General features: G+C 38.6%; 1 protein-coding gene across 4 annotated transcripts in view; it reads right to left on the reverse strand.

The window, feature by feature from the left end:
• Rtn3 (reticulon 3) overlaps positions 1 to 26,087 on the reverse strand; it is a 69,214-nt gene that overhangs the window by 17,092 nt on the left and 26,035 nt on the right. The window contains exons 2-3 of one of the 4 annotated variants that reach the window (XM_005384670.2): positions 19,952 to 20,008; positions 6,980 to 9,298 (exon numbers count right to left, since the gene is read on the reverse strand). The exons of the other annotated variants lie outside the window; for them this stretch is intronic. Of the exons in view, the coding sequence (XP_005384727.1) occupies positions 6,980 to 9,298; positions 19,952 to 20,008 (2,376 nt within the window). The remainder of the gene's footprint in view (positions 1 to 6,979; positions 9,299 to 19,951; positions 20,009 to 26,087) is intronic. 4 annotated transcript variants of the gene reach the window in all.

The following is a 26,087-nucleotide window of genomic DNA, read 5'->3' on the forward strand; positions in this document are numbered from 1 at the left end:
GAGTGAATTAAAAGCCTGCCTGAATAGAGCATCCCAATTTCTAAAAAATAAGTAAATAAATAACAAGATAGACTTAAAACATCCAGAAACCCTTGAATTCAATTTAAACTTAAAACAATAGTTAATTACTAACAACTGTGAAGGCCCAACCAAATTTTACAAGTAGTTTAAGCCAAGTGTGGTGGTGTGAGCCTGTAACCTCAGAAATTTAGGCTTAGGCGAAAGGATTCCAGTTCCAGCCTAGCCTGGGCAATCTGGTGACTTAGCAAGACTTTATTTAAAAATAAAAAATAAAGAGGGCTGGGGATGCAGCTCAGTGCAAAGGCCCTGGATCAACCTGTAGTACCACAAAAACCAACCAACCAACCAACCAACCAACCAAGACTGGGTTTGTAGCTCAGTGGTAGAGTGCCCTGGGTTCAATTCCCAGTGATGACTGAAAAAAGAACAACAGAACCAAATTCCTACAGTAAGAAAACTCAGCATGTGACACAACACTATTTTCTTCTAAAAAAGTTGACAGTCTCTAAAATCTTCATCAGTATAGCAAGACAAAGTTTAGAAGTAAAATTAAGTTCTAGGTAATGTAAATCTCTTGAGTTTTGAGATCTTATTCTATTTCCTGGCAGCTCTCCCACGTGTTTTTGTCCCATGGAAATGAAATCTGATGGGTAACTGGGACAGCTTCTCTTCCTAAGCCACTTGCTTCCCCTCTAAGCATGTGGCCAAGCAGAAGTTTAGGGTGAACACCCACAGAATTACCACCTGTACTTTACCACTAATATCACATCTTTAATTACTCTGAGGTGTTTAGGATTGAATTCAAGGCCTCTAATATGCTAGGTATGTGCTCCTATTACCTTTATTTATTTATTTTATTTTTTATTGTGGTAAAATATACCTATTACAAAATTTACCATCTTGGGCATTTTGTAAGTGCAGTTCAAGTCAGGCATGGTAGTGCACACCTGTAATCCCACCACTCAAGAGGATGAGACAGGAGGATTGCTGTAAGTTTGAGGTCAGGCTGGGCTACAAAGTGAGTTCAAATCCAGCCTGAACTGCACAGTTAAACCCTGTCTTGAAAAGACCAAAAAACAAACAAAAAATGTAAGTGCAGTTCAGTGGCATTAAGTATATTCACACTGCTGTGCAACCACCACCATTATTAACGTTTTACTAATTATGTATCTGTCTGTCCCTCTGTCCCTTCATCTGTTTTGTTTTTCCAGTACTGGGAATTGAACCCAGGGGCTTTGTACTTAGCTACATCTCCAGCCCTTTTGTTACTTTTTTGAGATAGATCTAACTGGATAAATTTGCCCAGGCTCGGCTTGAACTTGTGATCCTCCTGCCTCACCTAGCAATGCACTGAGACTATTCATCCTTTTTTTGTTTTGTTTTTTTTTGGTTTTTGGTTTTTCTCCGGTACCAGGAACCGAACTCACGACCTTGCGCTTGCCAGGCAGGCGCTTTTGCCGCTGAGCTAAATCCCCAGCCCCTCATCCTTTTTAAAAAACGCTTTTTGAAGTAAGATACAGAGCCAGTGTGGTGGCACCTGCCTGTGATCCCAGCATTTGGGAGGCTGAGGCTGAGGCAGAGGATGTTAGGAGGAGGGCAGCCTGGACTATATAGTGAATTCCATGCCAGCCTGAACCTCAATAGAGAGATCCTGCCTCAGAAAGCCAAAACAGAACAAAGCAAAGCAAAACAAAACAAAACACAAAACACCACACCATACCTCACCACAGCAAGTTACAGACAGCAAAAACCTACTAGTTTGCCTATTCTGAGGTTCAATGCTTATTCAATGTTTTTCTTCAGGTGAATTTTACATGAATGAAAGACATAACACCTTCACTGAGTTTGCACACAAACTATCAGTCTACCTAGCATTAACATACCCCAAATGGTTCCCTCGTACTCTTCCCACCTGCTACCCTTTAAATCTTGGATGTCCCCATAAAGGGTCTCATGTTGAAGTTAATGCCCTCAGTACAGTACTGGGGGTGGCGGGAATTTTAAGTGTGGGGCCTAGCTGGAAGCTTTTAGTCGTATGGGCTCCTTTGAAAGGGCGGGGTATGCTGGTTTCTTCCTCTTTTTCTCTTTTGTGTCCTGGCTGTGAGGTGAACAGCTTTGCTCTACTGCACACTCCCTGCCATGATCCGCCACCACAGGCATTAAGAGCAGTAAGGCCAACCCATTATAGACGGAAACCTCCAAAATGTACCCAAAATATACCTTTACTCTTTTTTCCTCCTAGTCCTGGAGATTGAACCCAGTGAGCATCAAGCTACATCTCCAGCCCTTTTAATTCTGAGACTGAGCTTTAAGTTGCATAGGATGGGTTTGTACTTGTGATCCTCCCGCCTCAGCCTCCCAACAGTGGCTGGGATCATATGTGTGCACCACTACATTGGACTTTTTTCCTGGTTCTTAAAATGTGTGCAGTTCTGACTATATATCCCAGACACTGAATATATATTCTTACAAGTTCTGGATGCTATTCTAGTCCTCTGAAGAGTACTGATACTTTTGTTTTAGTATGCAAATAAATTTGGCTATCCTCCAACTGCAACCTCTTGTCTCTTGGGCAGTAGTTTTTGTTTTTTTGAGACAGAGTCTCGCTATGCAGTTCAGGCCAGCCTCGAGCTCACTTTGTAGACAAGGCTGGTCTCGAACTCCCAACGATCCTCCTGCCTCAGCCTCCCGAGTGCTGGGATTACAGGCATGCGCCACCACGCCCGGCTTGGGCAGTAGTTCAAATCTCACTTCGGTTAACTGGTTGGTCTGCCTGTAATCTTTTGTGCATATGAGTGGTTCCCGGATTAAACAGAGGCTTCTAACAGAATTTATTTATACATAGAATTTCAAACTCTCACTTTCTGGACCTCCCCTTTCCAGGACTCCTCCCTTCTACTTTCCAGTGATTGACCTGTTGCTGACCCAATTCTATGTCTTCTATGCCAACCTGTCAGATGCCAACTTCACCCTGTTCTTTGGCTAAAACAGTAAAAATGGGAAATGATTCCATGCTTTCTTTTTGTACAAGTGTCAACACTTTTTCAGAGTATATTTGCTTCTGTTTATTCTCCCACACCTTGAGGTATTTGTTTTTAAAATTTTGTCCAGTGTATATACAGTGCTATCTCAATTCATGATTGCTTTTGTTTGCGAACTCTGCTTTGGGTGAAAACATGACCGCAGCCCTCTTTCCCACACAAACACAAACGTGGCCATCTTTTCCGAAATCGTAGAACAAATTAAGTTCATGAACCAAGGTACCACTGTAGTTATGTTCAGGAAGGCTGGATCCAGTAGGGCCTCATTGGATATTAGGAAAGGAAAATCTCTGTGACCTTGTTTTTAAAAATTACTTCAGATTTACTCTGTGAGTATACAGATTCACTTTTAATGGTAACAAAACAGGGATTATTCTACATACTTTGTTTTGTAACTCATCAGTTTTCCCACTTGAAGCACACCTAACAAAAACTCTGCTAGTACTCAATAATTATTAAAAACGAAAGTAACACAAATGGCCTAGATGTAGCTCAGTGGTACAGCACTGGCCCAGCATGTATAAGGCCCCAAGTTCTATCTTTAGCACTACAAAACAAAGACAAGAACAAAAATCAACTGGGGATAACAATAACAACATGTTAACAAACCAATCCCCAACCATTATGCCCACCTATTTCCTTGCATTCTTAGCCAATCTGGATACTAAAACTCAAAATCTATTCTTTACTGCTGTAAGTATGTGAGGCAGGGCTCTAGTCCTGTCCTTCCCCCATCCCAAATAGAGAATCTCACCAGAATTGCTGAGCAACAACCTATATCATTATCATAGTCTTCATTATGAACTAGTATATAATAGGAAACTGTAAAGGAAAACTACCATTACTTTTTTTCATTATTTCTATTATTTTATTAATATAACCCATTTCTGCTCAGTATCTTTAGGCAAAACTTAATTTTTTTGGAGAGGGGTCTTTTTGAGACCCCCTCAAAGGCTTCGCTAAACAGTTCAGATTGGCCTTGAACTTACTGTGTAGCCCAGGCTGGCCTCAAACTGGCAGCAATACTCCTGCCTCAGCCTCGGGATTACAGGTGTGCACCACCACGCCCGGCTAGGAAAAACATAATTGTAGAACTACTTTTATTTTAAAGAAGAAACACTATTATTCAGATGCACTTATTTAAAATTAGGAAGCTAGGCATGATGCTGCATGCCTATAATCCCAAGTACTTGGGAAGCTGAGGCTTGTAAACTAAGGTCAGCCAGGGCAATTTAATGAGTCCCTATCTTAAAATAAGATACTGGGATTTTCTGTGTTTAGTTTTTTTTTTTTTTTTTTTTTTTAGTTTTTTTCCGGTACCAGGAATCGAACTCACGACCAAGCACTGTGCCGCTGAGCTAAATACCCAGCCCTTAAAATAAGATAAAAAACAAAACAAAACAAAACAAAATGGGCTGGTGATGTTCCTCGGTGATAGAGTATTTGCCCAGCATACACAAGACCCTGGGTTCAATCCCTAGCACCACAACAAATAAAAACAAGACTCACTAGAGGTTGATGCATTTAACATTTAACTGAAATTACATACATTTAAAAACATTTCTGCATAACATATGATACCTCGAAAAGGTTTTCAATTTTTAAACATTCCAGCCTCTAATTATATCAGTCTTCTTTAATTAATCTAAAAATATCTACTAATCATAGAAGTTGGTTGTTGACAAATGTCCTGATTCCATAGCCCCTTTCATCTTTCATACTAAACAGCTTAGTTCGGCACTACCAATAATTAGTAATTACCCACTTCCTCACTTCCAACAATACTGTGAAGCATGGTAAAGCAATTATCATCAACTCTCTTAACAAAGGAAGACGCTGAACCAGTTGGGCTAGTTGTCTAAGGTCACACTAATACAGAAAAGTGCCAGAATCAGACAGTGCAGGTTTTGTAGCTTATTTCCTATGTACCTCTTCACTCAGAAGTACCTAAAGAATTATTACAATTCACAAAGAAATCTAGATGCTGCCAGAGCCAGAGAACTGTATCAGAATAACTGAAGACCATCTATCTTAACATTCTGATTTTACACGTTAAGAAATTAAGACCCCAAAAGTTTATGTATGTTAGTTACTGAAAGTCATACTTCTAAGCACAGTAAAGGTCAGGTGTGACATCTCATGCCTATAATCCCAGAACTCTGAGAGGCTGAGACAGGAGGACTCCCAACTTTGAGCCCAGACTGAGCAACTTCGTGACTTAATGAAACCCTGTCTCAAAAAATAAAAAGGGTCGGGGCTGTATCTCAGTGTGAAGGTTCTGGGTTCAATCCTCAGTACTGCAAAAACAAAAAACACAATAGTAAAGCAAAAACTAGAATTTAGGATTCCTTAATCCAAACTCAACATTTTTAGAACTAGCATTCTTCAATTCAAATTCAGTGACTTTCAATTAAGAGATAACTTTATCCTTAATTATTTAAATTTTGGGTTTAATCCAAAACCATGTTGTTCTGGTAATCCAAAACATAATTAGTCAGTGCTTCCAATGTACCAGGCCTGGACTTGGTGCTAAATCTGATGAAACATTTATGATGGACTACACAATACATTTTCACATTTAAGCCTCACAATACCATTATAAGGTTAAGTAGAACAGTATTTGAAAAAAGAATTAGCATCAAAGTTTGAAAACCACGGATCCCTACATAGCGTCTAACACTGAATACACTATAAGTTTAAAACTTAGATATGTTATATTGGAGGTTAGAGGAGGGCTTTAAATATCTTTTTTGTCCCTTATACTTTCTAAAACCTCAGAGCAGAGAGCATTTGAAGTAATCTGAGAGCCAAGCTGCTAGGAAAGTGATCATTTCAAATAAACAAGCTACAAGAGAAGGGCTTCTATTCCTGAGAGGCCCACCTTCTTTTCCCTCCCTTTAAAAAAGATGTTACAGTAAAGCATATTTGAAAATACAGGATAGATTTGTTGCACACATATTAAATATATTACATAGTTTATATGCAGCCCAAGACAATTCTTCCCTCAATATGGCTGAAGCAAGCCATGACTGTGACCTGAAGAATATTAAATAAGGTCCAAAACAGAAGACTGAATGAGTTTCTCTGAAGTATTCCTCCAAAATAGTACTATAAAATTGGTTACCTACTTTCAGAGATAAAATCTCTGTGGTATGTGATCAAATTAATTAAAAGTTTCATTTACTGTCTTTCCCAAAAGGAATACCTTTACCTTTGATTGCTAAGTAGATTTCATAGGGCCCCATCAAAAAAACCCAAGTGCTCAGCACTGTAATGTATTATGGAAATTTAAAAGTAAGTCTTGTAAATAAATAAGAACATACTGATATTCTTAGAAGTAGCAACCACCCTCAGTCCAACCTGTAAAAAAAGGACCTTGAAATATAACTGCAACGTTAGAGTCACTTTTCTTCTTTTTTGAGACAAGGTCTCACTATGTAGTCCAGGCTGGCCTTGAACTCACTCTACAGCCTAGGATGGTTTCAAAATCACAGTGATCCTCCTGCCTCGGCCTCCCAAATGCTGGGCTTACAGGTTTGTGCTGCCATGCCTGGATAGAACAATTTTTTTAGGGAAAGATTAACTTTAAAAGTAGTCTATTGCTTTGGGAAATATTGGTATAGGGAAAGCAAATCAACCAAGCAATCACTGAAAAAAAGAATTTCCCAGGGCTGGGGATTTAGCTCAGCGGCAAAAGCGCCTGCCTGGCATGCGCAAGGTCGTGAGTTCGGTTCCCGGTACCGGAGAAAAACCAAAAAAAAAAAAAAGAAAAAAAAAAAGAATTTCCCTTTCTCCGCAACACAGTTTAAAATCTAGTTCTATTTCATAGACATGTCAGAGACTAAGAAAAAATAGCACTCTGATAAGTAAACACAGCAGAATCAAGCATATGCAATATTTCTAATGTAAATGGTTACCTGAGAAGTCTGTCAGAAGTCTTGCTAGGACATGCTTGTTTACCAGTTCAGTCTTGCTAAGGCTGGAAATTACATCTACCCTAGTTTCTTTGAAAAGAGTCGGCCTTTTAGACATCCCAAGATCAGATCCAATCTTGACATCTGTGTGTCCTACAACATCATACAATCTCTGTGGCCAGGATTCTGGAGCAAATGTTTGCTTCAGTCTTTCTTCAGAAGGAAATTCTTCTTTCTGAGCAGCACCTGACTTCTCAGCCTGTCTTTCCCCTAATTCTTTAAGGGCTCTAATTGTGAGCTGTTCTTGTTCTAAGTCAAGAGATGCCACTGGACCCTGGGTAGGGAAAACACCCGGAAACTCGCTTCCATTTGTTTCTTTGCTTTGTTCAATGTATTTTTCTTCAATGTCTTTAATTTGAGAACCACCTGACTCATTTTCAGGCAAGGCTTCTACAGAAAGAATCTTTTTACAGTTTGTCATTTTTAATGATACTGCTTCAGAGATACCTCTTTCCTCTTTATCTACTATTCCTTTTTTACCACTTTCTGTAATGGCCGCTATCAAGTCCTCTGGGGAAGACTCATCTATATCTTTAACATGTTTTTCATGTAATGACTCCAAATGGGGAGAAACCACCACATTTAGTGAGAATTCTGCCTCATTAAAAGCATTTGGAGGTGCTGCTGCAGGAAGCTGTGGGTTGTCAGCTGTAATAAGCTTTCCAGGAGCAAATTCACTCATAGCATCTGGCTGCTCCCCATCTTCTGATATGACATCTGTACATGGTACCTGTGAACACACTGCCTCACTAACTGGACTTCTTCCAAGAGTATCAGGCTGAACTTGACACACCTCAGAGTCACTGACTGGCTCTTTAGAGTTTTTAGAAGTTTTATTTTCTATCACCTTACAACTGGGAAGCTCTTTGATTTCCCTTTCATTTGTTTTCACAACAGCATCTGGAATGGAGACAGGGCTCTTGGTCGAAATCTTGTCATTTTCAAATGATCTATCTGCTGTGATGTCCTCTATGACTGTGTCATCAGACTCACCAGAACTATCAGCCTCAGTGGCTTCTCCTAGCACTGAGCTCTGCCAGCTCGTTTCATCCTTCAGGTTGTCATCAGATAAAACCATGTTCACTGGAACCAGTCCATGTGGCAATCCAGGCAACTCTGAAAGCATATCATCTTGTTTTTGTGGACTGCCTTGCACACCCACGACACTGACTTCTCTTGTGGGATCGACACAGTCTGTTGATAGCTTTCCAGTGACAGTATTTTCTTGTGGGAGAGAATCTTTTGTCCAGTCACCTGTAGACTTAGTTATGGCAGTAGTCCCATTAATAGAGCATACAGGAATTTTCTGATGAGTGTTCATTTTAAGATTTACAACTGGAATTTCTGAAGGATAGTCATTTCTGTTAAGTCCTGTACTTTTTGTGGTATAATCAGATTTGTCAGTCTGCTGCTTCACTTGGGGAACCAAATCCCATGTCAATATTTCATTAGTAAAGTTATGCATATCACTCACACATCTCGACACCTCTTCCAGCGCTGCAGTTGTGTGTGAAAACTGCCTAGTGAGCAATGCAGAGGTTGGGTAACGCCCTACCTCTTTACTTCTCAGTGGAAACAATTTGTCATTAGTCTCCAACATGTCTGTAGGTGATTCTCTATCACTGTGCGCTGCCCAGCTAGCCAAATCACTTGTGCTCTCCTTATATGAATCACTAAATTCTCTGTCAAATGTAGCTTTGTCAATAATTACTTCAAATGGTGATTCAGGGGAATCTTTCTCTATAATACTACCAACTGAAACTTCAGATGGGGACAAGGAATATGTACCAATGCCTTCTGCTTTAGACTGCTCAGTGGGTGTTTTCTGGGCTGTTAGCAAAGTGAACCTGTTATCAGCGTCCAGTGCAGTTTTATCCCTACACGGCACTTCATTTGGGTTCTTGGACTCTTGGTCTTTATCGACTTGCTCTTCTACTTGACCATCTTCCTTTGAGGGAAAAGCAGAATGCTCTGGGAAACTGGCTGGAACAGGAGGGTGGTTGTGAGGAACTTCTGCTGCAAGAAAAACTGGAGAGTCTGCTCTGTCCTTATTGTTCTCCTGAGGCTCTTCCATCTTGATCATCTCTAGAAGAGCCAAGTGGTCTTTTCCTTCTTTGGCTATAACAGGCTGGCTGCCTAACACTTCGCTTTTTTTCCCATGGAGTGTTGTAAGGTCAGGATTATGTATTTCAGAAGATGAATGAAAGGAGGAAGTCATAATTTCTGAAGGTGGCTTATCAGAGCAAAGACAGTTCAATTCCTCTATGGTTAGAATGTGAAAGAAAAAAATTGTTTACCAGACACAATTATACACTAGCTAGTCAGGCCAAGCTGCATGCTTTTTTATTTTTAAATCACACACACAATATATACATATGCATGTATATATGCACACACGCATATATACATATACATACAAATATGTAACAAAAGTGATCAACAATTATACCAAAAGACATGCATAAAATTGCTAACAGTGAAACAGAAAAGCCACATCATGCTACAAATTACAATAACAAAAAAGTTTTCATGATGAATGCTTTTTAATCAGTCTACTTCTTTTTCTACTTCAAAAGTAAAGCAAAAGAAGTTATAGTGTTGGGAAATTTCAGAAAGTGTTTTTCTTTTTTGGGGGTAGAAAATAGAAAAAACAATTCATACAAAGTAAGTAACTTGGTATAATGAAGTATAGATAAACTTTCATCTTCAAGCTAAACAACTCAAATACACCTCTATAAACCCACTATTACAATCTCACAATCTGAGAAGAGAAAAAGTGGCCAGAATCCCTTTCGATCTTCAGGAAATAAGAGCAGACCTTTCCTAAGACTGAAAATGAGACTACAATTTTTCTATTCTGCCCATAAGAGAGATCCATCACGTGTTCAGATGGTTTCCATGTTCTAAACTAAAGGGTACCAAAAAAGGCTGGCGTGCTCCCATTTCTTTTATACCAAACTTGTCATTTTAATCAAAATTGACTGGTCAAACTAGTTTCTTTTGTTAAGACCGAGTTAACTTCAGAATTCCTTTTAAAACAGACATAATGCATTAAGCCTTAGTTATTAATATCACTGTAATCATTAACTTACTATATTATTTTCCACCATTTCAATCTAGCAAGCTTTTATTAGGGAAAAAAATTAAAACAATCATCCAAAGGGATTTTATCTCTTGAGCTGGAACAAAGTAGGTCGTAAATAAATAGTTGTGTTGTGTTTTTTTTTTTTTTTGTCTTTTTTAAGACAGGGTCTCGCTCTGCAGTTCAGGCTGGCCTTGGGCTCACTCTGTAGCCCAGGCTGGTCTCAAACTTGCAATGATCCTCCTGCCTCAGCCTCCCGAGTGCTGGGATTACAGATGTGTACCACCACACCCAGCTTAAATAAATAGTTCTAAATAAGTGAACCAAAGATTCAGCTTGGTCAGGAGAATTAGACTTGAGTAGCAACACCTTTGAGCTTTAATGAGTAACTAGAGAGTTGTGAATGAAAAGTTCTTTTTGGATTAACTAAGTAAAAGCAAACTTATGCCATACAAACTTATTTTATTAAAGATGAAAGTAAATAAGAATTAAAATCTTACTATAATAAAATTCCACTACTAAAAATTTTTTTCCAGTACCATATAAGGTCACCTTATTTTGACACATCATCAAAATTTGATGTAATAAGATCTGAGCTTCAGAATAGTAAAACTGTAACCTGAGTATTGGGAAAAATGTCTTTGTAAATGAAGAAAAAATTTTAATTTGGTCGTATTACTGGGACAGAAAATATATGAAATAAGCTTTAACTTGTATTTACTTCTAATATAGTAAACTTGGCTTGTATCTCATTAAATATTTGAGATACTCAGTGTGAGTATAAGATAACCAAAACCCAGCACTTGGGTTGAAAGGTTAAAGAATCCAAGGTTTTACATATCATAGGCTATATTTATATCAGAAGTATACCAAAATCTGGGTTATCTTTTTCATCTACCAAAAAAATATTCAATGGACTAAATCTGAATTAGAGTAAAACTATCCGGGAAACTCTCTCTTTAAAAAGATGGAAATTTCAGACGATTCAGACCTGTCATCTTACAAATTAAGGTTGGCAAAGTGAATCAGTTATAATTCAAAAAATATTTACTGAGGTTAAAGCAGTGAACAAAACAATAAAAAAAAAAAAAACTCTCTTGCCTTTAAGGAGCTTATAGTACAATAGAGGAGAGAGAAATAAGCAAAATTAATAAGCAAAATGATGATGATAAAGGGGTGGCTCCACGAAATGAAAAAAAAGGCTGACCACTGAGCATTATGGTACACACCCATAACCCCAGCCACTCAGGAGGCTGAGGAAGGAGGATCCCAAATTCAAAAGCCAGACTGGGCAACTTAACAAAATACAAACAAATGGGCTATGAATGTAGATCAGAGGTACAGCACTTGCCTAGCTAGCATGGGTGAGGACTGAGTCCAATCCCCCGCACAAAAAGAGAAAAAGAAGAAAGCAAAGTAAATTCAATGCTTATCAAAGAATGTACATACTACTAGAAAAACAAAAAAGCATGGTAAAAATGTTCTACACTTCAGCGGAACACAAACTTGTCAGTTTAACAAGCCCTGCTTCTCTTCCACCTTGAACTCCTAGCACTCAAAAACTTTTGAATTAGGTGTGTAACACAATCTAAAGTAAAACTACCAGGTTAGAAGTTCTGATCTCAGCATAACAACAGGTACTCTACCGGGAGGCATGACTGCCTGACAGACTTCACACTGCTAAAGATTTGTGAAGATGATTTAACTAGTACATATACAAAAAAATTGTAATCATGTTGCCTAGTAATGATTTCCTAACTTACTATGCGGGGTGAGTACTGTTTCCTGAGGGCAATCTTGGAGGATAAACAGAGCTGGATGCTGCATTTATTTTTTGGTGGCTGTAAGATGCAGATGGTGGCTCTCATTATTGTCAAGAAGACTTTCCCACGTGCAGCCAAAGAAGGTACCATCTTCATCTATGCTTTCATTTTAATGATCCTGTTTAGAATTTCAACAAAATGAAAAGAAATTCCTTTGGCTAGGTGAAACCCTAACAAACTTGGACAGAGCTGACTTGTGCCAAGACAATGGGAAAAACTGGGCTGGAAGTAAAAAGTTTACTAAGGCATGAAAACATTAAACAGAGAAAAGTGTAGAATCTCATAAGCCTTTTAGAACAGCTCTTATAAGTGAACTCTTCAATTAGTTGGTACAACACTTAATGGTCACTGGTGTTGTCTAAGTCAGCACATGGCAAAACAGCAGAGAACTCCAGGGAATCTGAGGGTGTTAGTTTTAAAATAACTACACACCATCACTAGGGTCGTGGCACATGCCTGTAATCCTAGCACTCACGAGGCTGAGGCAGGAGAACAGCTGGCAGTTCAAGGCCAGCCTGGGCTACACATTGAACAGTGAGTTCAATGCTAGTCTGAACTATATAGTGAGACCCTGTCTCAAAAAACCAAAAATGAGTAAGTAACTAACTACACAATATACAACTGCCAAGTAGAGTGTGGATTACTTTACATCTCAGAATATGTGTGCTAGCTTTCCTTTTTCAAAATATTCACCATTTAAAATGTGTTATGAGGCTGGGCGTGGTGGTGCACATCTGTAATCCCAGCACTCGGGAGGCTGAGGCAGGAGGATTGTTGCAAGTTCCAGGCCAGCCTGGGCTACAAAGTGAGCTCAAGACCAGTCTGAACTGCATAGTGAGACCCTGTCTCAAAAAGACAAAAAAAAAAAGTGTTATGTACATGTACCAACTTGACATGATAGTTGTAATCATTATGTACTGCAAACATGTACTAATACATTTTAAGAAAACCCATCATTTCACACTCAAATCCCCACTGGAAAACATCTCACTGTCACTCATTTATTCTTCTGATTCTATCCATTCCCCTGTCCCAAAATCTCATTATGAATATTTTCTTTTTTCTTGTTTTTTGGTACCAGGAATTGAAATAAGGACCTTGTGCTTGCCAAGCAGGTGCTGCGCCACTGAGCTATATCCCTCGCCCTATGAACATTTTCTAAATTAGTTATTTAAGACATGAGATTTAAGGCTTATATTCCATTTTTTTGGTGGTAGTGGTTGTAGTGGTACTGGGGATTGAACCCAGAGCCTTCTCAGTAAGCTGCATCATCAGCCCTTTCTTATTTTGTGACAGTGTCTCCCTAAATTGCTAAATTCCCCAGGATGGGCTTGAATTTATAATCCTCCTACCTCAGTCTCCTACAATGAGATTATAGAGGTATACCACCATGCCTGGCCTTTACTCATTTAAAAAAGTTCAGTGGTGGCACACGTCTATAATTTTAGCACTTGGGAGACTGAGGCAGGAAGATGGTTTCAAGTTCGAGACCAGCCTGGGCTACAAAATGAGCTCAAGGCCAGGCTCAACTGCAGAGCAAGACCTTGTCTCAAAAAGACCAAAAAAAAAAGTTCTAAGCATACAAAAATATGGTATTACTCTGCTAACAAAATAAGATTACACATCTAATACATTTTCAGTCATATTTTAAATTTTGATACTGTTCTCAAGCAAAAAAAATCCTATTAAAAGATGCAAACTCCTTTTATCATACTTAATAACCATGTAGCACTGAGCCAGTTGCTCAATCTCATCTAAAAAAATGGATATTAAAGCAGCTAGTTTTTTATGAGGATTAAATGAGTTAATACATAGCTAGATCATAGTAAATCCCCAATAAATATTTTTAAATACCTTATTTTTAAAAAAATCCCTCTGATCATACCTTTTTCTTAGGGGTGGATGCATACTATTAAATCATGACCACCTTCACCTGGTATATTATATAAAGTATCATGCAGAGTTTAGGATACTTTCTTTCCCATCATTCACAAATAAAGTAATTTAAAGAGTTTATCAATCTAAAAATTTTGAGTAATAAAACTTCTGAATCAGTTGGTATAAGCCAAATGTCTACTGTATCCCAAGTTGTTAGGTATTATGTGAATAAAAATATTTAATATAACAACATATCAGAAATTCTAAGCAAATGTTGAAAAATAAACAGACTTCTCTTGAACAAAATGTTTCAGCAAATGATGTTCACTACCAGTAAGGTCAAAGTATATTTTAGTTCAGCGTGCAACTAGCTACACAATTTAATAACCTGGCATAAAAACAGCCTCTGGCACAATCTTTTACAATCCCTTTCAACTTTTAGGGCAACAACTACTATTATATGGCCTGTATCTCTGACTTACAGTCCCTCAGGAGAGAGCTCAGGAAATCTGTATCCCAAGTTTCCCAAGCCATTATTTTTAATTCATTTTAAAAGGGCAGAAAAAACCGAGGTGTACTTCAGAATTCTAGTCCTATAAAAACCCCAGAGAAGAAGGATGCGCGTTAGAGCACAACTCAGAGTAAGAGGTAAGGAGTGGGCAGAGCTTTGCGCCTGCCTGCTTTGAGTGCAGTACTTCGGTGGGGCTGAGGATGTACAGTACTCAGTAGCAGAGTATGTACCTAGCATGAGAGAGGTTCTCATTTCCACTCCTAGCTCCACAAAAACAACAAACTACTTGTAAAACTGATTTCAAAATACAGAAATGGAATGTGGATATAGCTCAGTGGTAGTGACTGTCTAGCATGCAGGAAATCCTGAGTTCAAGTCCTAGTACCACATATGTACAGAAAAAAAACAAAATATAAAAAAAAAAAAACCAGGCCGGGTGGCACACACCTGTAATTCCAGTACTCTGGGAACTTGAGGCAAGACAATCATAAGTTTGAACCCAGCCTATATAATTTAGTGAGACCCTGTCTCAAAATACAAAATGGGCTGGGATGTAATTTAGTGGAAAGTCCTTGGGTTCAATCCCCAGTACTGCAAAAAATAAAACACAGTAGCTAAATTTTAATTGGAAAAAAGCAAAACCTCCATTTGAGTACAGAATCTGGTATGGGAATTGAGAAAGACCTTTCTCTTTTGTATGCCTAGGGTATTTATCTTACAGAACAAGATGGGGAGTTAAAAATGATATGAAAAAACAACAAAGTGAATTCTGTGTATACAAATATGTAAATATATGTGAATTATCTCCTATAAACTCAGAAAAAGATTTAAAACTTCTCTATGTGCTTCTAACATAATTACTAAAATTATAATGTGATCTAGAAGTAAGTAATAATGGATGCTAGCTCTTGGATCAGAGTTCTCCCTAAAAAGAGTCAATAAGCCTGGAGTGGTGGGGCATGGCTGTAATCTTAACACTCAACTGAGGCAGGAGGATCCAAGTTCAAGGCCAGCCTGAACTACATAATGAGTTACTATCTCAAAAAACAAAACTAAACAGTGAGTTACATTAGATTTATGTTACAGTTACTACTTGGTTAATTGCTCCCTTTACTCAGGAAATCATTACTTTTAAATAAACTGTACCTGTAACATAGAAAAACTACATACATCTGTGAAGAAAAGTTGCCAGCCTATAGTAGCCACTACTTTTTCATATAAATACAATGCATATTAATAACAGGGACTGAAATACTCAGGTATAGGTTTTCCTACACTTGAACTTTCTCATGTTCACGAAACAAAGACAAATCGCCGTGCAAAACAGTATCAGCAACTCTCAGCCACAGCATCAAAATAGGAAGTTCGCTAGCAGACACTTTGCAGCCAAGCTAGGTCCTACACAAAAAAATCCCTTTTGTGCAAAGAAAAATGTTTTTTTTTTTGTTTTTCAAAAAAGGCTGTAACTGGCAAAAGTTTTTTCCTCAGTGCTTGTCTCAAAGTGTTATAACTTCCTATTCTGGATGCCTACTGCATTAGTCAAAATGAATGCAAACATTCATTAATGCAAATGTGCTTCCAGTTCTGAGTAGTAGATGGATATTCTTTCCAATCTTATTTTCACCTACGTTTCTCAAAACATTTTCTGAAGAAAATCAAAACATTTTTCAGTCTCCATTTTTTCAAGTTTCAAAAGCTGAAACCAAATTTCAGTTTGATTTTGTGTATACTGGAGGGAGCATATTCCCTAGACAATTACATCACTTAAGAGTCAATAGTATTTTCTGCCTCTTCTGTGCCATGCTTTTAACCTCAACTTCAAAGTGACATCTCTTAAAAAAAAATCTCTAGCAGGGCGCGGTAGCACGTGCCAGTAATCTCAATGTTCCTGGTGTAATTCCAGCACTTGGTAGGCCACATAGTGAGTTCACAGCTAGGCTCAACTACATAGTGAGAACCTGTCTCAAAAAACCCCAAAAAACCTCTAAATGCTACAATACAGCTGGTTTTCTTGATCAGTATCTGTATCACAGGTATAGCACTTATGATCATGGACTCTGAAATCCTTGGTCTGTCACTTGTCGTGTGACCTTGAGCAAATCATTTCACCATTTTAAATTATAATTTCCCAACTGGTGAAAGAGCTAGTACCTTCCCTTGCACAGAATTGCCTTTAAGGATTCAATGAGATGATTTATAAGTACTAAGCATAGAACAAGCTCAATAAAATTTAGCCACATATCACATGTCTGCCAATATCTTTAATAAAGTACAGTAAAACATCATTAAAATTTACTCTCTGACTTTGAAGCTCTCTCAGGGACATGGCTGAAATTAAACTCTGCTTGGGGGGCTGGGGATTTAGCTCAGTGGCACAGTGCCTGCCTGGCAAGCGCAAGGTCGTGAGTTCGATTCCTGGTACCAGAAAAACAAACAAACCAAACAAACAAACAAACAAAAAACCTCTGCTTGGTAAAGGGAATCCACAAGCAAAAGACTCAAGGACTTCCTTGGGAGTACAACTTTGCAAAGAAGGATCATTCCAGTGACATTCTAATCACAACTATATTCATATTAAAAGCTTAGTTTCATTTATTTAGCTGTATGCATCACAGTAGTACATTTTAATAAATTTCACATAATTTACTGTTGAAAATTTTGACTCCCTCTTACTCAGTCCAAATGAGTACATGCATCTCTTTGTTGTTTTTGAGAAAGGGTCTCCCTTTGCCATTCAGACTGGTGGTGAGGGGCTGGGGATTTAGCTCAGCGGCACAGCGCCTGCCTGGCAAGCGCAACGTGGTGAGTTTGATTCCCGGTACCGGAAAAACAAACAAACAAACAAACAGACTGGTGGTGAACTTGAAGTGATCCTCCCACCTCAGCCTTCTAAGAACTGGGATTACAGGTGTGTGCCACCATGTCCAGTTCCATGCATCCCTTTGTTGTATCTGCATCTCTCCAAAACCCAATAATGAAAAATACGTATTTCAGAATTCAAAATTAAAGTTATAGCCAGTTGTTGTGGTGCATGGCTGTAATCACAGTATTCTGGGAGGCTGAGGCAGGAAGACTGAAAGTTCAGTCCTGCCTGGGCAATTTAGCAACTGAGACCCTGTCTCAAAAAAGAGAGATGGGTGCTAACATGCAGCTCAGTGTGAGTTTAATGCCCAGCACCACACCGAAAAAAGTGATTTTCTGTGAGGGACATGGGAGAGATGAGTTGGACTGGTGCCAGTTACAGACTCAAGGTTTGTGTTGATGGTACAGTCAGTCTGAAAGGTCTTCAAGGGACTGGACTGCTCCCAATACCTCACATCCTCCCTGGGGTTTTAATACAGTTAACCAATTACACTAACAACTTCCTCCTCCCTTATTTTTATTTTAACTTTTTGAGACAGTGTCTTGCTCTGTAATTCAAGGTGGCCTTGAATTCATTATGTAGTCCAGGCTGGCCTTGAACTGGCAGGGATGCTCCTGCCTTAGCCTCCCTAGTGCTCAGATTACAAGTGTGTGCCACCACGCCCGGCTTCTTATTTTTATTAAGGTAGTATAGAAGCTACTAGTCTCAGCTACCCTACATAACTCCTAATCACCAGTCAAGTTGTTCCCTCAACAACAGGCTGACTTTTCTACTCTAATAATGAAGTAGAGTCTGGTTGGGCTCATTTTCTGTCACATGTTCATTTGCAAGAGAGAACAAAATTTACTAGGGACATTTTCAGGGATATAGCCTTTTTTGAGGGGAGGCAGAACTGGGGATTGAACCAAGGGCCTTCATATGGAGCTACAGCCCCAATGCTGTTTTGTTGTTTTTTTTTGTTTTTTTTTTTTAAGTTTTTATAGACAGAATCTTGTTAAGTCACCAAGATGCCCAGGTTGGACTGAAATTTGTGATCCTCCTGCCTTAGCTTCACAAAGTGTTGGGATTATAGGTATGCATCACCATTGCTCAATTTGATATAGCATTTTTAACTGTCTCTTTACAATAACACTGTCCTGAATGTCCAGTAGTCAAAATAATTTTTTTCTTTAATTTTTTTTTTGAGACAGTCTCACTATATAGCCCATGCTGGCCTTGAACTTGGTGCAATCCTCCTGCCTCGGACTCCCAAGTGCTGGGATTACAGGTATGTGCTACCATGCCTTGCTTCAAAATAATTTTTGTAAACAAAAAGAATAAGTAGATGCTCTTTTACTAATACTAACATGAACTATGAAACCGAAGGCTACTTCAGCAGTTTTTGATCAGTGTATGTGTAATTTCTGCTAACAAGGATTAAAATTTTTAACATTTATTGTCTATGGGTTACACTGTTCATTATTTAGGACATCAACTACTCCTGTACTGTATAAAAAAACAGTGACTTGATGTATTTCTACATATCTAATTATGATAAAATAGTTATTTGTTCTATTTATACTACGATTTTTTTCTGCCAGAGTAGAATAAGTGTAATACCTATTTGCCTAAAGTTCTAAATTACTCATGAGTGAAAGAAAAAAATCTTCAAAAACATAAATTCCAATAGGTTCCAAATGTCAAGAACAATGGAACTACATTTTATTTGTTACTTTGTAACAGTTCACAAAGTCTCTATTTTTAAATGTATACATGTTAATTTCAAAAGTCATGATTTGACCCCCCCCCCCAGGTATCCAAATTCACACATTAGGGACATTATGAAGGACGAAGTAATAAACTGTCTATTATGCTTCCTAAGAAGCAGATTAAATCGGACAAAAATTTCACTATGTTTATCCTATTAAGCGGTTTTTGTGTAAGGTCGGAGTCTTTCTAACAAATCAGCATCCAATCTTTACAGTGACAGCATTTCAGCTGAGACAATGAACTGTTTACACGGGACTTCTAATCTATCTGGTGATTTTAATTACCTTTTTTAAAAAAATAAAGTTTTCTACTGACCTGTATGTACAGTCTAGCACAACAGCACAAATAAAGCATACAGAGCTCATTTTGATTCTTGGCAGTGGCTACCCTTACAAACTTGGGGGTTCTTCCTCAGTGAAGGAAGAACCTTCACTTGACCAAAAAAGAAAAGAAAAAAGCCACACCTTCATCTCTAGGACAAGAAGTCTTAACTGCCAAAAGTCGATTTATCTGTTCAATGTTTTAGGTAACTTGGAGCTCCTCTAGCTCTTGGAACAAATCTGACATTACAATATGTGCTCTAGCTGGGAAGGTATTTTTATAGGTCAGTGGAAGCACACTTTTATATTGTTTTTCCAAAGCCATTACCTCTCTAAACCAGTTATGTAAGTGCATAGAAATTAAATGCATTCTGGGGTTGGAGTGTTTCCTGAGCCACAATTCTATATGCTCCATTCTCTAGGCAAGTTTTTTAGTTTTAAAGAAATGTCCAAAATTGTATTTAACCCTTACGCTATGTTAAATGTTCCGCCCAGCCTCATTCTATTTTATTAACCTTTATAGGAACCCAGCAGCAGCTGCTGAACAGAAAGGACTGGCTTGTAATTAGTTTTTATTTTAAGGGATGTAGGGGCATATACTCTAGAAGAATTGTGCCTCATATCCCCAGTTACAGCCTCTTTCTCAACATTTTTCTTTTATTAATGCATAAAAAAAGTTACAAACTTGCCTTGTGAGGTCGAAAATATAGATACAGGCTGAGAGGAAGAGGAAGAAACAAAGGAATCTGAAAGAAAATAACAGCATGAGAATTTCACAACCTCTTGCAGGAATTCTAATTTCAACTTTTTTTCCAGGACAGGAGGAGGCAGCAAGCATCATAATTTCTTTGGATTTAGCGAAGAGGAAAGCCGAAATCCTTATTTCTGGTTAATGTTTTCACTCACCTGTCTGTGAAACCTCATTTCCAAGATGGCTTAAAAGTTAACCAATTCAACCTTTATTAGATAAACATTGTCAAGGAGCCCCTAGCATTTCAGAACAACCACAACAGACAACACTCTTCTGATTTTTTCATAGGAAAGGGAAAGTAGGTATCTGACTGCTAATTTATTTTTTAATAACATCCAATTGTGCTTTGAGGCATTACCCACTAATATGAGCATTTAAAAATATCTAACTGGCAAATATGCAATGTTCGAGACTTAAAAAAAAAATCTCACAAACCATTGGGAAAACAGGACTACAAGAGAAATCTTCCCTCCTCTAAAATTATATTCCTTTAATTTTAAACATATATTAAAATTCAAAATGCTCATATCCAGGCTGGAGATGTAGCTCAGCAATACAGCACTTGCAGCTTTGGTTCCCAGTGCTGCGAAAATAAAAACACTGACCTTTTACAGGAAATAAAAATATGAAGTCCACGCTAAATAAATAAATAAAACATATATGAGAATATTCATAAGAGCACTGGTTATAAATACTAGAAATAATCTAAATGGTCACAAATACAAAACTAGTTTAAAAGTCACATCTAAACAGTGAAATAAACCAGGTGCGGTGACACACGTCTGTAATCCCAGCACTGGAGGCTGAGGCCAGAGAACTGCCGAGTTCAAAGCCAGCTTGGGCTACATAGTGAGTTCAAGGCCAGTCTGTACTACAAAGTGAGACCCGGTCTCAAAGATAAAAATAGTGCAATATTTTCTGCCATGAAAAAGAATTAGGTGCAAAGCTGAGCATGATGGTACACACCTACAGTCCCAGCAAGCTAAGGTAGGAGAATGGCTTGAGTTTATGAGTTTAAGACCAGTCTGGGCAACATATAAGAAAGAGCTTGTCTCAAGGAAAGAATGACAGTTGGGTATAATGGCACAGGGTTGTAATGCCAGCACTCTGGGAGGGTGAGGCAAGAAGACTATGAGTTCGAGACCAGCCTGGGAAATTTAGGGAGACCCTATCTCAAAGTAAAAAAGGGGCTGGGTATGCAGCTCAGTGCAAAGGGTCTGTATATAAAAATTTAAAAACAACATGCAAGCTAGGCGTGGTGGTGCACACCTATAATCCCAGCACTCAGGAGGCACAGGCAGGAGGATCATTGCAAATTTGAGACCAGCCTGGACTACAAAGTGAGCTCAAGGACAGCCTAAACTGCATAGTGAGACCCTGTTTCAGAAAAACAAAAAAAAAAAAAAAAAAAACCAAAAACCAAAAACACCCAAAACATGACTTTTCCAAACTGGCATGGTGACACATCCCTGTAATTCTAGCTACTCTGCAGGTTGAGGCAGGACAATCTTATTTTAAAAGACTGGATCACAGGTACCTCTGTAAGAACTAACTTAGGGATACAGCACTATTTAGCAACAAATTTAGAGCACAAATGCAGAATTCAATGGCTTTGGGCCATTAATTAATTAATTTTTTTTTTTGGTACCGGAAATCGAACCCAGGACCTTGTGCTTGCCAGGCAGCCACTTGTGCCACTGAGCTATATCCTTAACCCCTAAGATTGGAATTTAAAAATTCACTGCTTTTAAATTATCTTAAAATGAATCACCTAACATTTACTCGTTTTTTTGTTTGTTTTGAGACAGGGTCTCGCTATATAGTTCAGGGTAGCCTTGAACTAACTATGTACCCCACCCCAGGTTGGCCTCCAACTCACTGTGATCCTCCTGCTTCAGCCTCCCATGTGCTAGGAGGATTGCAGGTATGTTCCACCACATCCCGTAAAATGTCAATTTTATGCATAGTATTCATTCTGATAAAGAACACAGATAACCAATAGTTTGCAAAAACACTACACAAGATTTGTAGTTCATAAAACCACAATTTACTTATTTACTTTTTTATTTTTTTGAGACAGTGACTTGCTCATGTAGTTCAGGCCAGACTTAAACTCACTCTGTAGCCCAGGACGCTCAAAATTGCTGCCATCCTCCTGCCTCCTGAGTGCTGGGATCACAGGTGTGAGCCACCACGCTGTATTTATACTCCATATTTAAACTATAGGAAAGTGAACTCCAGAACAGTGATCTTAATCCTTAAATATGAATCATGAAATCCTTTTTCTGTCAGTAGCAAGGTACGGGGATAAAGCGAAGGACTAAAAACTAAGCAGCAGCTACAGGGAGAGGGAGAGTTGAAGGAAAGTGTTTTAAGAATGTAAGTGACAGCATATTTATAGAAAGGAAAGCGTCAGTAGAAGGAAAAAGTCTTAACATACATAAGAAGAAGCTATTTGCTGGAACAAAGTTCAAGAAGTGACTGAAGATGGGGATTTTTAAAAAAGCATGAGCTGGGGCTGGATATGTAGTTCAGTGGTAGAGTTCTTACCTTATATCCATAAGGCCCTGGGTTCGATCCCCAGCAACACACACACAGACACAGACACACACACAAAGTATCAATGAACCTGCTAAAAATCTAGTTCCCGCCACTAGGCGTGGTGGCGCACACCTGTAATCACAGCATTCAGAAGGCTGAGGCAGGAGGATCACTTCAGGTTCAGGGTCAGCCTAGGCTACACAGTGAGTTCAAGGCCACCTTTCTGAACTATATATTGAGACCCTATCGCAAACAGACAAACACCCCCCAAAATAATAAAAGTCTAGTTCCAGTAAATAACCAGTCATCTCTGCAAATACACGGTTATAAATTATTCAACACATCTGTAATCCCAGCAGGAGGCTGAGGCAGAAGCATCTAAAGTTTGAGCCCAGCCTGGGGCAACTTAATGAGACCCTGTCAAGAAAGAAAAGAAAAAAGAACTGAAAAGAAAAAAGACAAAGAAAGAAAAAAAGAAAGAAAGGTTAGTTGGGAATATAACAGTGCAAAACCCCTGGGTTTAATCTCCAGTATCGGGGGAGGGAATCAACAAATGAAATTGCATCAAATTAAAAAGCTTCTGCATACCACAGGAAATAATGGAGACAGGTCACAGAATAGGAGAAAACCTCTGCCAGTTACTATTCTGACAGAGGATTAATACCCAGAATATATAAAGAAAAAATAAACAAACCAATCAATAAATGGGCAAATGAATGGAATAGACACTTCTCTAAATTAGTACACATGATCTATTATTATATGAAAAAATGTTCAATATATTTAGCTATCAGCAAAACACAAATCAAAACTACACTGAGATCCCATCTCACTCCAGTCAGAATGGGTAACATCCAGAATATGAAAAAAAAGTTGGCAACGAAGCAGAGGAAAAAGGAACCCTTGTGCACTGTTGGTAGGAATGTAAATTAGTACTGCCACTACGAAAATCATATGGCAACTCCTTGGAAAACTAAGAGTAGCGCTACCACATGACCCAGCTACACTACTCCTCAGTATATTCCCAAAGAAATTGAAGTATACTATCCAGACACCTCCACAGTCATGTTTATCGTGGCACAATTCACAACCACTAAGTTATGGAAGCAGTCTAGGTACCCCTCAACAGATGAATGGATATGAAAAGGTGTTATATATACACTATGGTATATTACTCAACCAAAATCATATCATTTGCAGGAAAATGGAAGGAACTGGAGATCATCATGTTAAGTGAAATAAGCCAGAATCAGAAAGATGACAGGTATCACATTTTCTCTCATATGCGGCATCTAAGAGGGAAAACAAAGAAAGAAGAGATGAAAGGAAGAAGGGAGATTATTAGAGAAGTGGAAGGGTATTGGGGAGAATAGGGTAGAGGTAAGAGAGGGTAATAAGGGGTGAATATTCAAATCCATTACTCTGTGTAACCAATAAGCACTAAGAAAAATTAGAGCCACAAAAAATAAAAAATTGCCGGCCGTGGTGGCGCACGCCTGTAATCCCAGTACATGGGAGGCTGAGGCAGGAGAATTGTTGCAAGTTTGAGACCAGCCTGGGCTACAAAGTGAGCTCAAGGCCAGCCTGAACTGCACAGCGACCCTGTCTCAAAAAGACCAATAAACAAACAAACGAATAAATAAATAATAAATAGTTAGGGGCTGGGGATTTAGCTCAGCAGCATAGTGCCTGCCTGGCAAGCGCAAGGTTGTGAGTTTGATTCCTGGTACTGGAGAAACACCCCCCAAGAAATCAATAAATAATTATAAAAATTCACCTCTTAAAAAATAAGGCTTTCATAAAGAGCAAAAAAAGAGACAGATAATAGAAAACAGGGAGACAGATCTTTTGTGACTAGGAAGGGGCCAAAAGGAGGAGGAAAAGGGAAGTAAAAGATGTACATATACCAATTCCCCATGATGAAAGTAATCATGTACTGCAAATATGTATTAAAAATAAGTAAAAATAGGGCTTTAATTTACTGAGTGCTGAACGTCTGTGACAGACACTGAGGTAAGTACTTTGTGCATAAAAATCAAATTATGGGGGCTGGGGATTTAGCTCAGTGGCACAGCACCTGCCTGGCAAGTGCAAGGTCATGAGTTCGATTCCTGGAACAGGAAAAAAAAAATCAAATTATGTGAAAATCCTAATGAACACGCAGGTATGAACAATGATCTCCAAATTTTACACCTAAGAAAACTGAAGCTTATGAGTGTCAGAATCAAGATTTAAACCTAAGCTTTTCCTGAAAGCTTGTCCCTTTCCTTCTCTATCACCCTGTCACATCACCTGTCATTACTGCCAGTCTGAGATGCATGTGCTATCTACCTGACAATTTACCAGTCACATTTATATTTTTAAGCTCCACTGTAAGCCCCTTTGACTGTCCACCCTCCTCTCAAGCAGCATGTCGAGTGAGCAGTGAATAAGGCGGCAGCTGCTACAGTGTTCAAATCTGAGTCAAGCTTGTGCTAGATATGTTGGGGGCAGGGAGGAGAAGCTTTGGACTGGATGTCGAATTCAAGTTTTTATTTAAATCGAGGAAAAATATACCAACAACTGTTCGAGTTTTCTAACCTCCAATAAGTATTATTTGAATGAATTGTTCATTCTGGTGATAACTCTTCTTTAATACCAGCAGAATTCAGGCTGTACTTTTAGACAGAAGCAAGTTACTTTCAGGAACTTTGTATAATGACGTCTACATTTAATCCCAGCTTTTTCCTTTGTATTAGTTTCTTTACATTATAAAAGTGCCTTCCAATACATAAGGAAAAACAACAGTTTGAAATACGATCTACAACTAAGAATCAAAGTAACTGATCCCTGCTGGTGTGGTGCATACCAACCTACTTGGGAGGCTAAGGCAGAAGAGTGCAAGTTTGATGGCAGCCTGGGCAACTTAGTGAGACCCTATCTCAAGACAAAAAATAAAAATTTTAAAAGAAGGCGAGATATCTGTATCTATCCATGTATCTTTTGGGTTGGTGGTTCTTTTTAAGACAGGGTCTTGCTATGCAGTTCAAGCTGGCCTTGAGGTCACTTTATAGCCCAGGCTGGTCTCAAACTCGCAACAATCCTGCCTCAGCCTCCTAAAACCTGGGATTATAGGTGCGCACTCATGCATTCTCTCTCTCTCCCTCTCTCTCCCTCTCCCTCTTTCTCTCTCTCTCTATATATATACACGTATCAGCAGAATATCTGAGTTCAACTCCAAGTATCACCAGAGAGCTGCACAGAGGTGCCCCTTGTAACATTTTTTCTAATATTAACACTAAGACCAATACTTTTTATAATTCAGTCTTTTTTCTGCTTCATAACTAGTCCACAAAAAACAGCAATCTTTCTCAACTTCTTTTTTTTTTTTCAGTGCTGGTATAGAGTCCAAGGCCTCACATGCTAGACAAGCATTCTATCACTGAGCTCTATCTTCAGCTGCCACTCCTCTCTTTTTTGTTGCTGTTGTAGGTATAAGGGATAGAACCAGAGGTGCTCTCTATCATTGAGCTACATCCCTGGCCCTTTTTATT

The sequence above is a fragment of the Chinchilla lanigera genome, unplaced genomic scaffold (assembly GCF_000276665.1).
Source record: "Chinchilla lanigera isolate Chin_1 unplaced genomic scaffold, ChiLan1.0 scaffold00021, whole genome shotgun sequence".
In the NCBI taxonomy this organism is placed as follows: domain Eukaryota; kingdom Metazoa; phylum Chordata; class Mammalia; order Rodentia; family Chinchillidae; genus Chinchilla; species Chinchilla lanigera.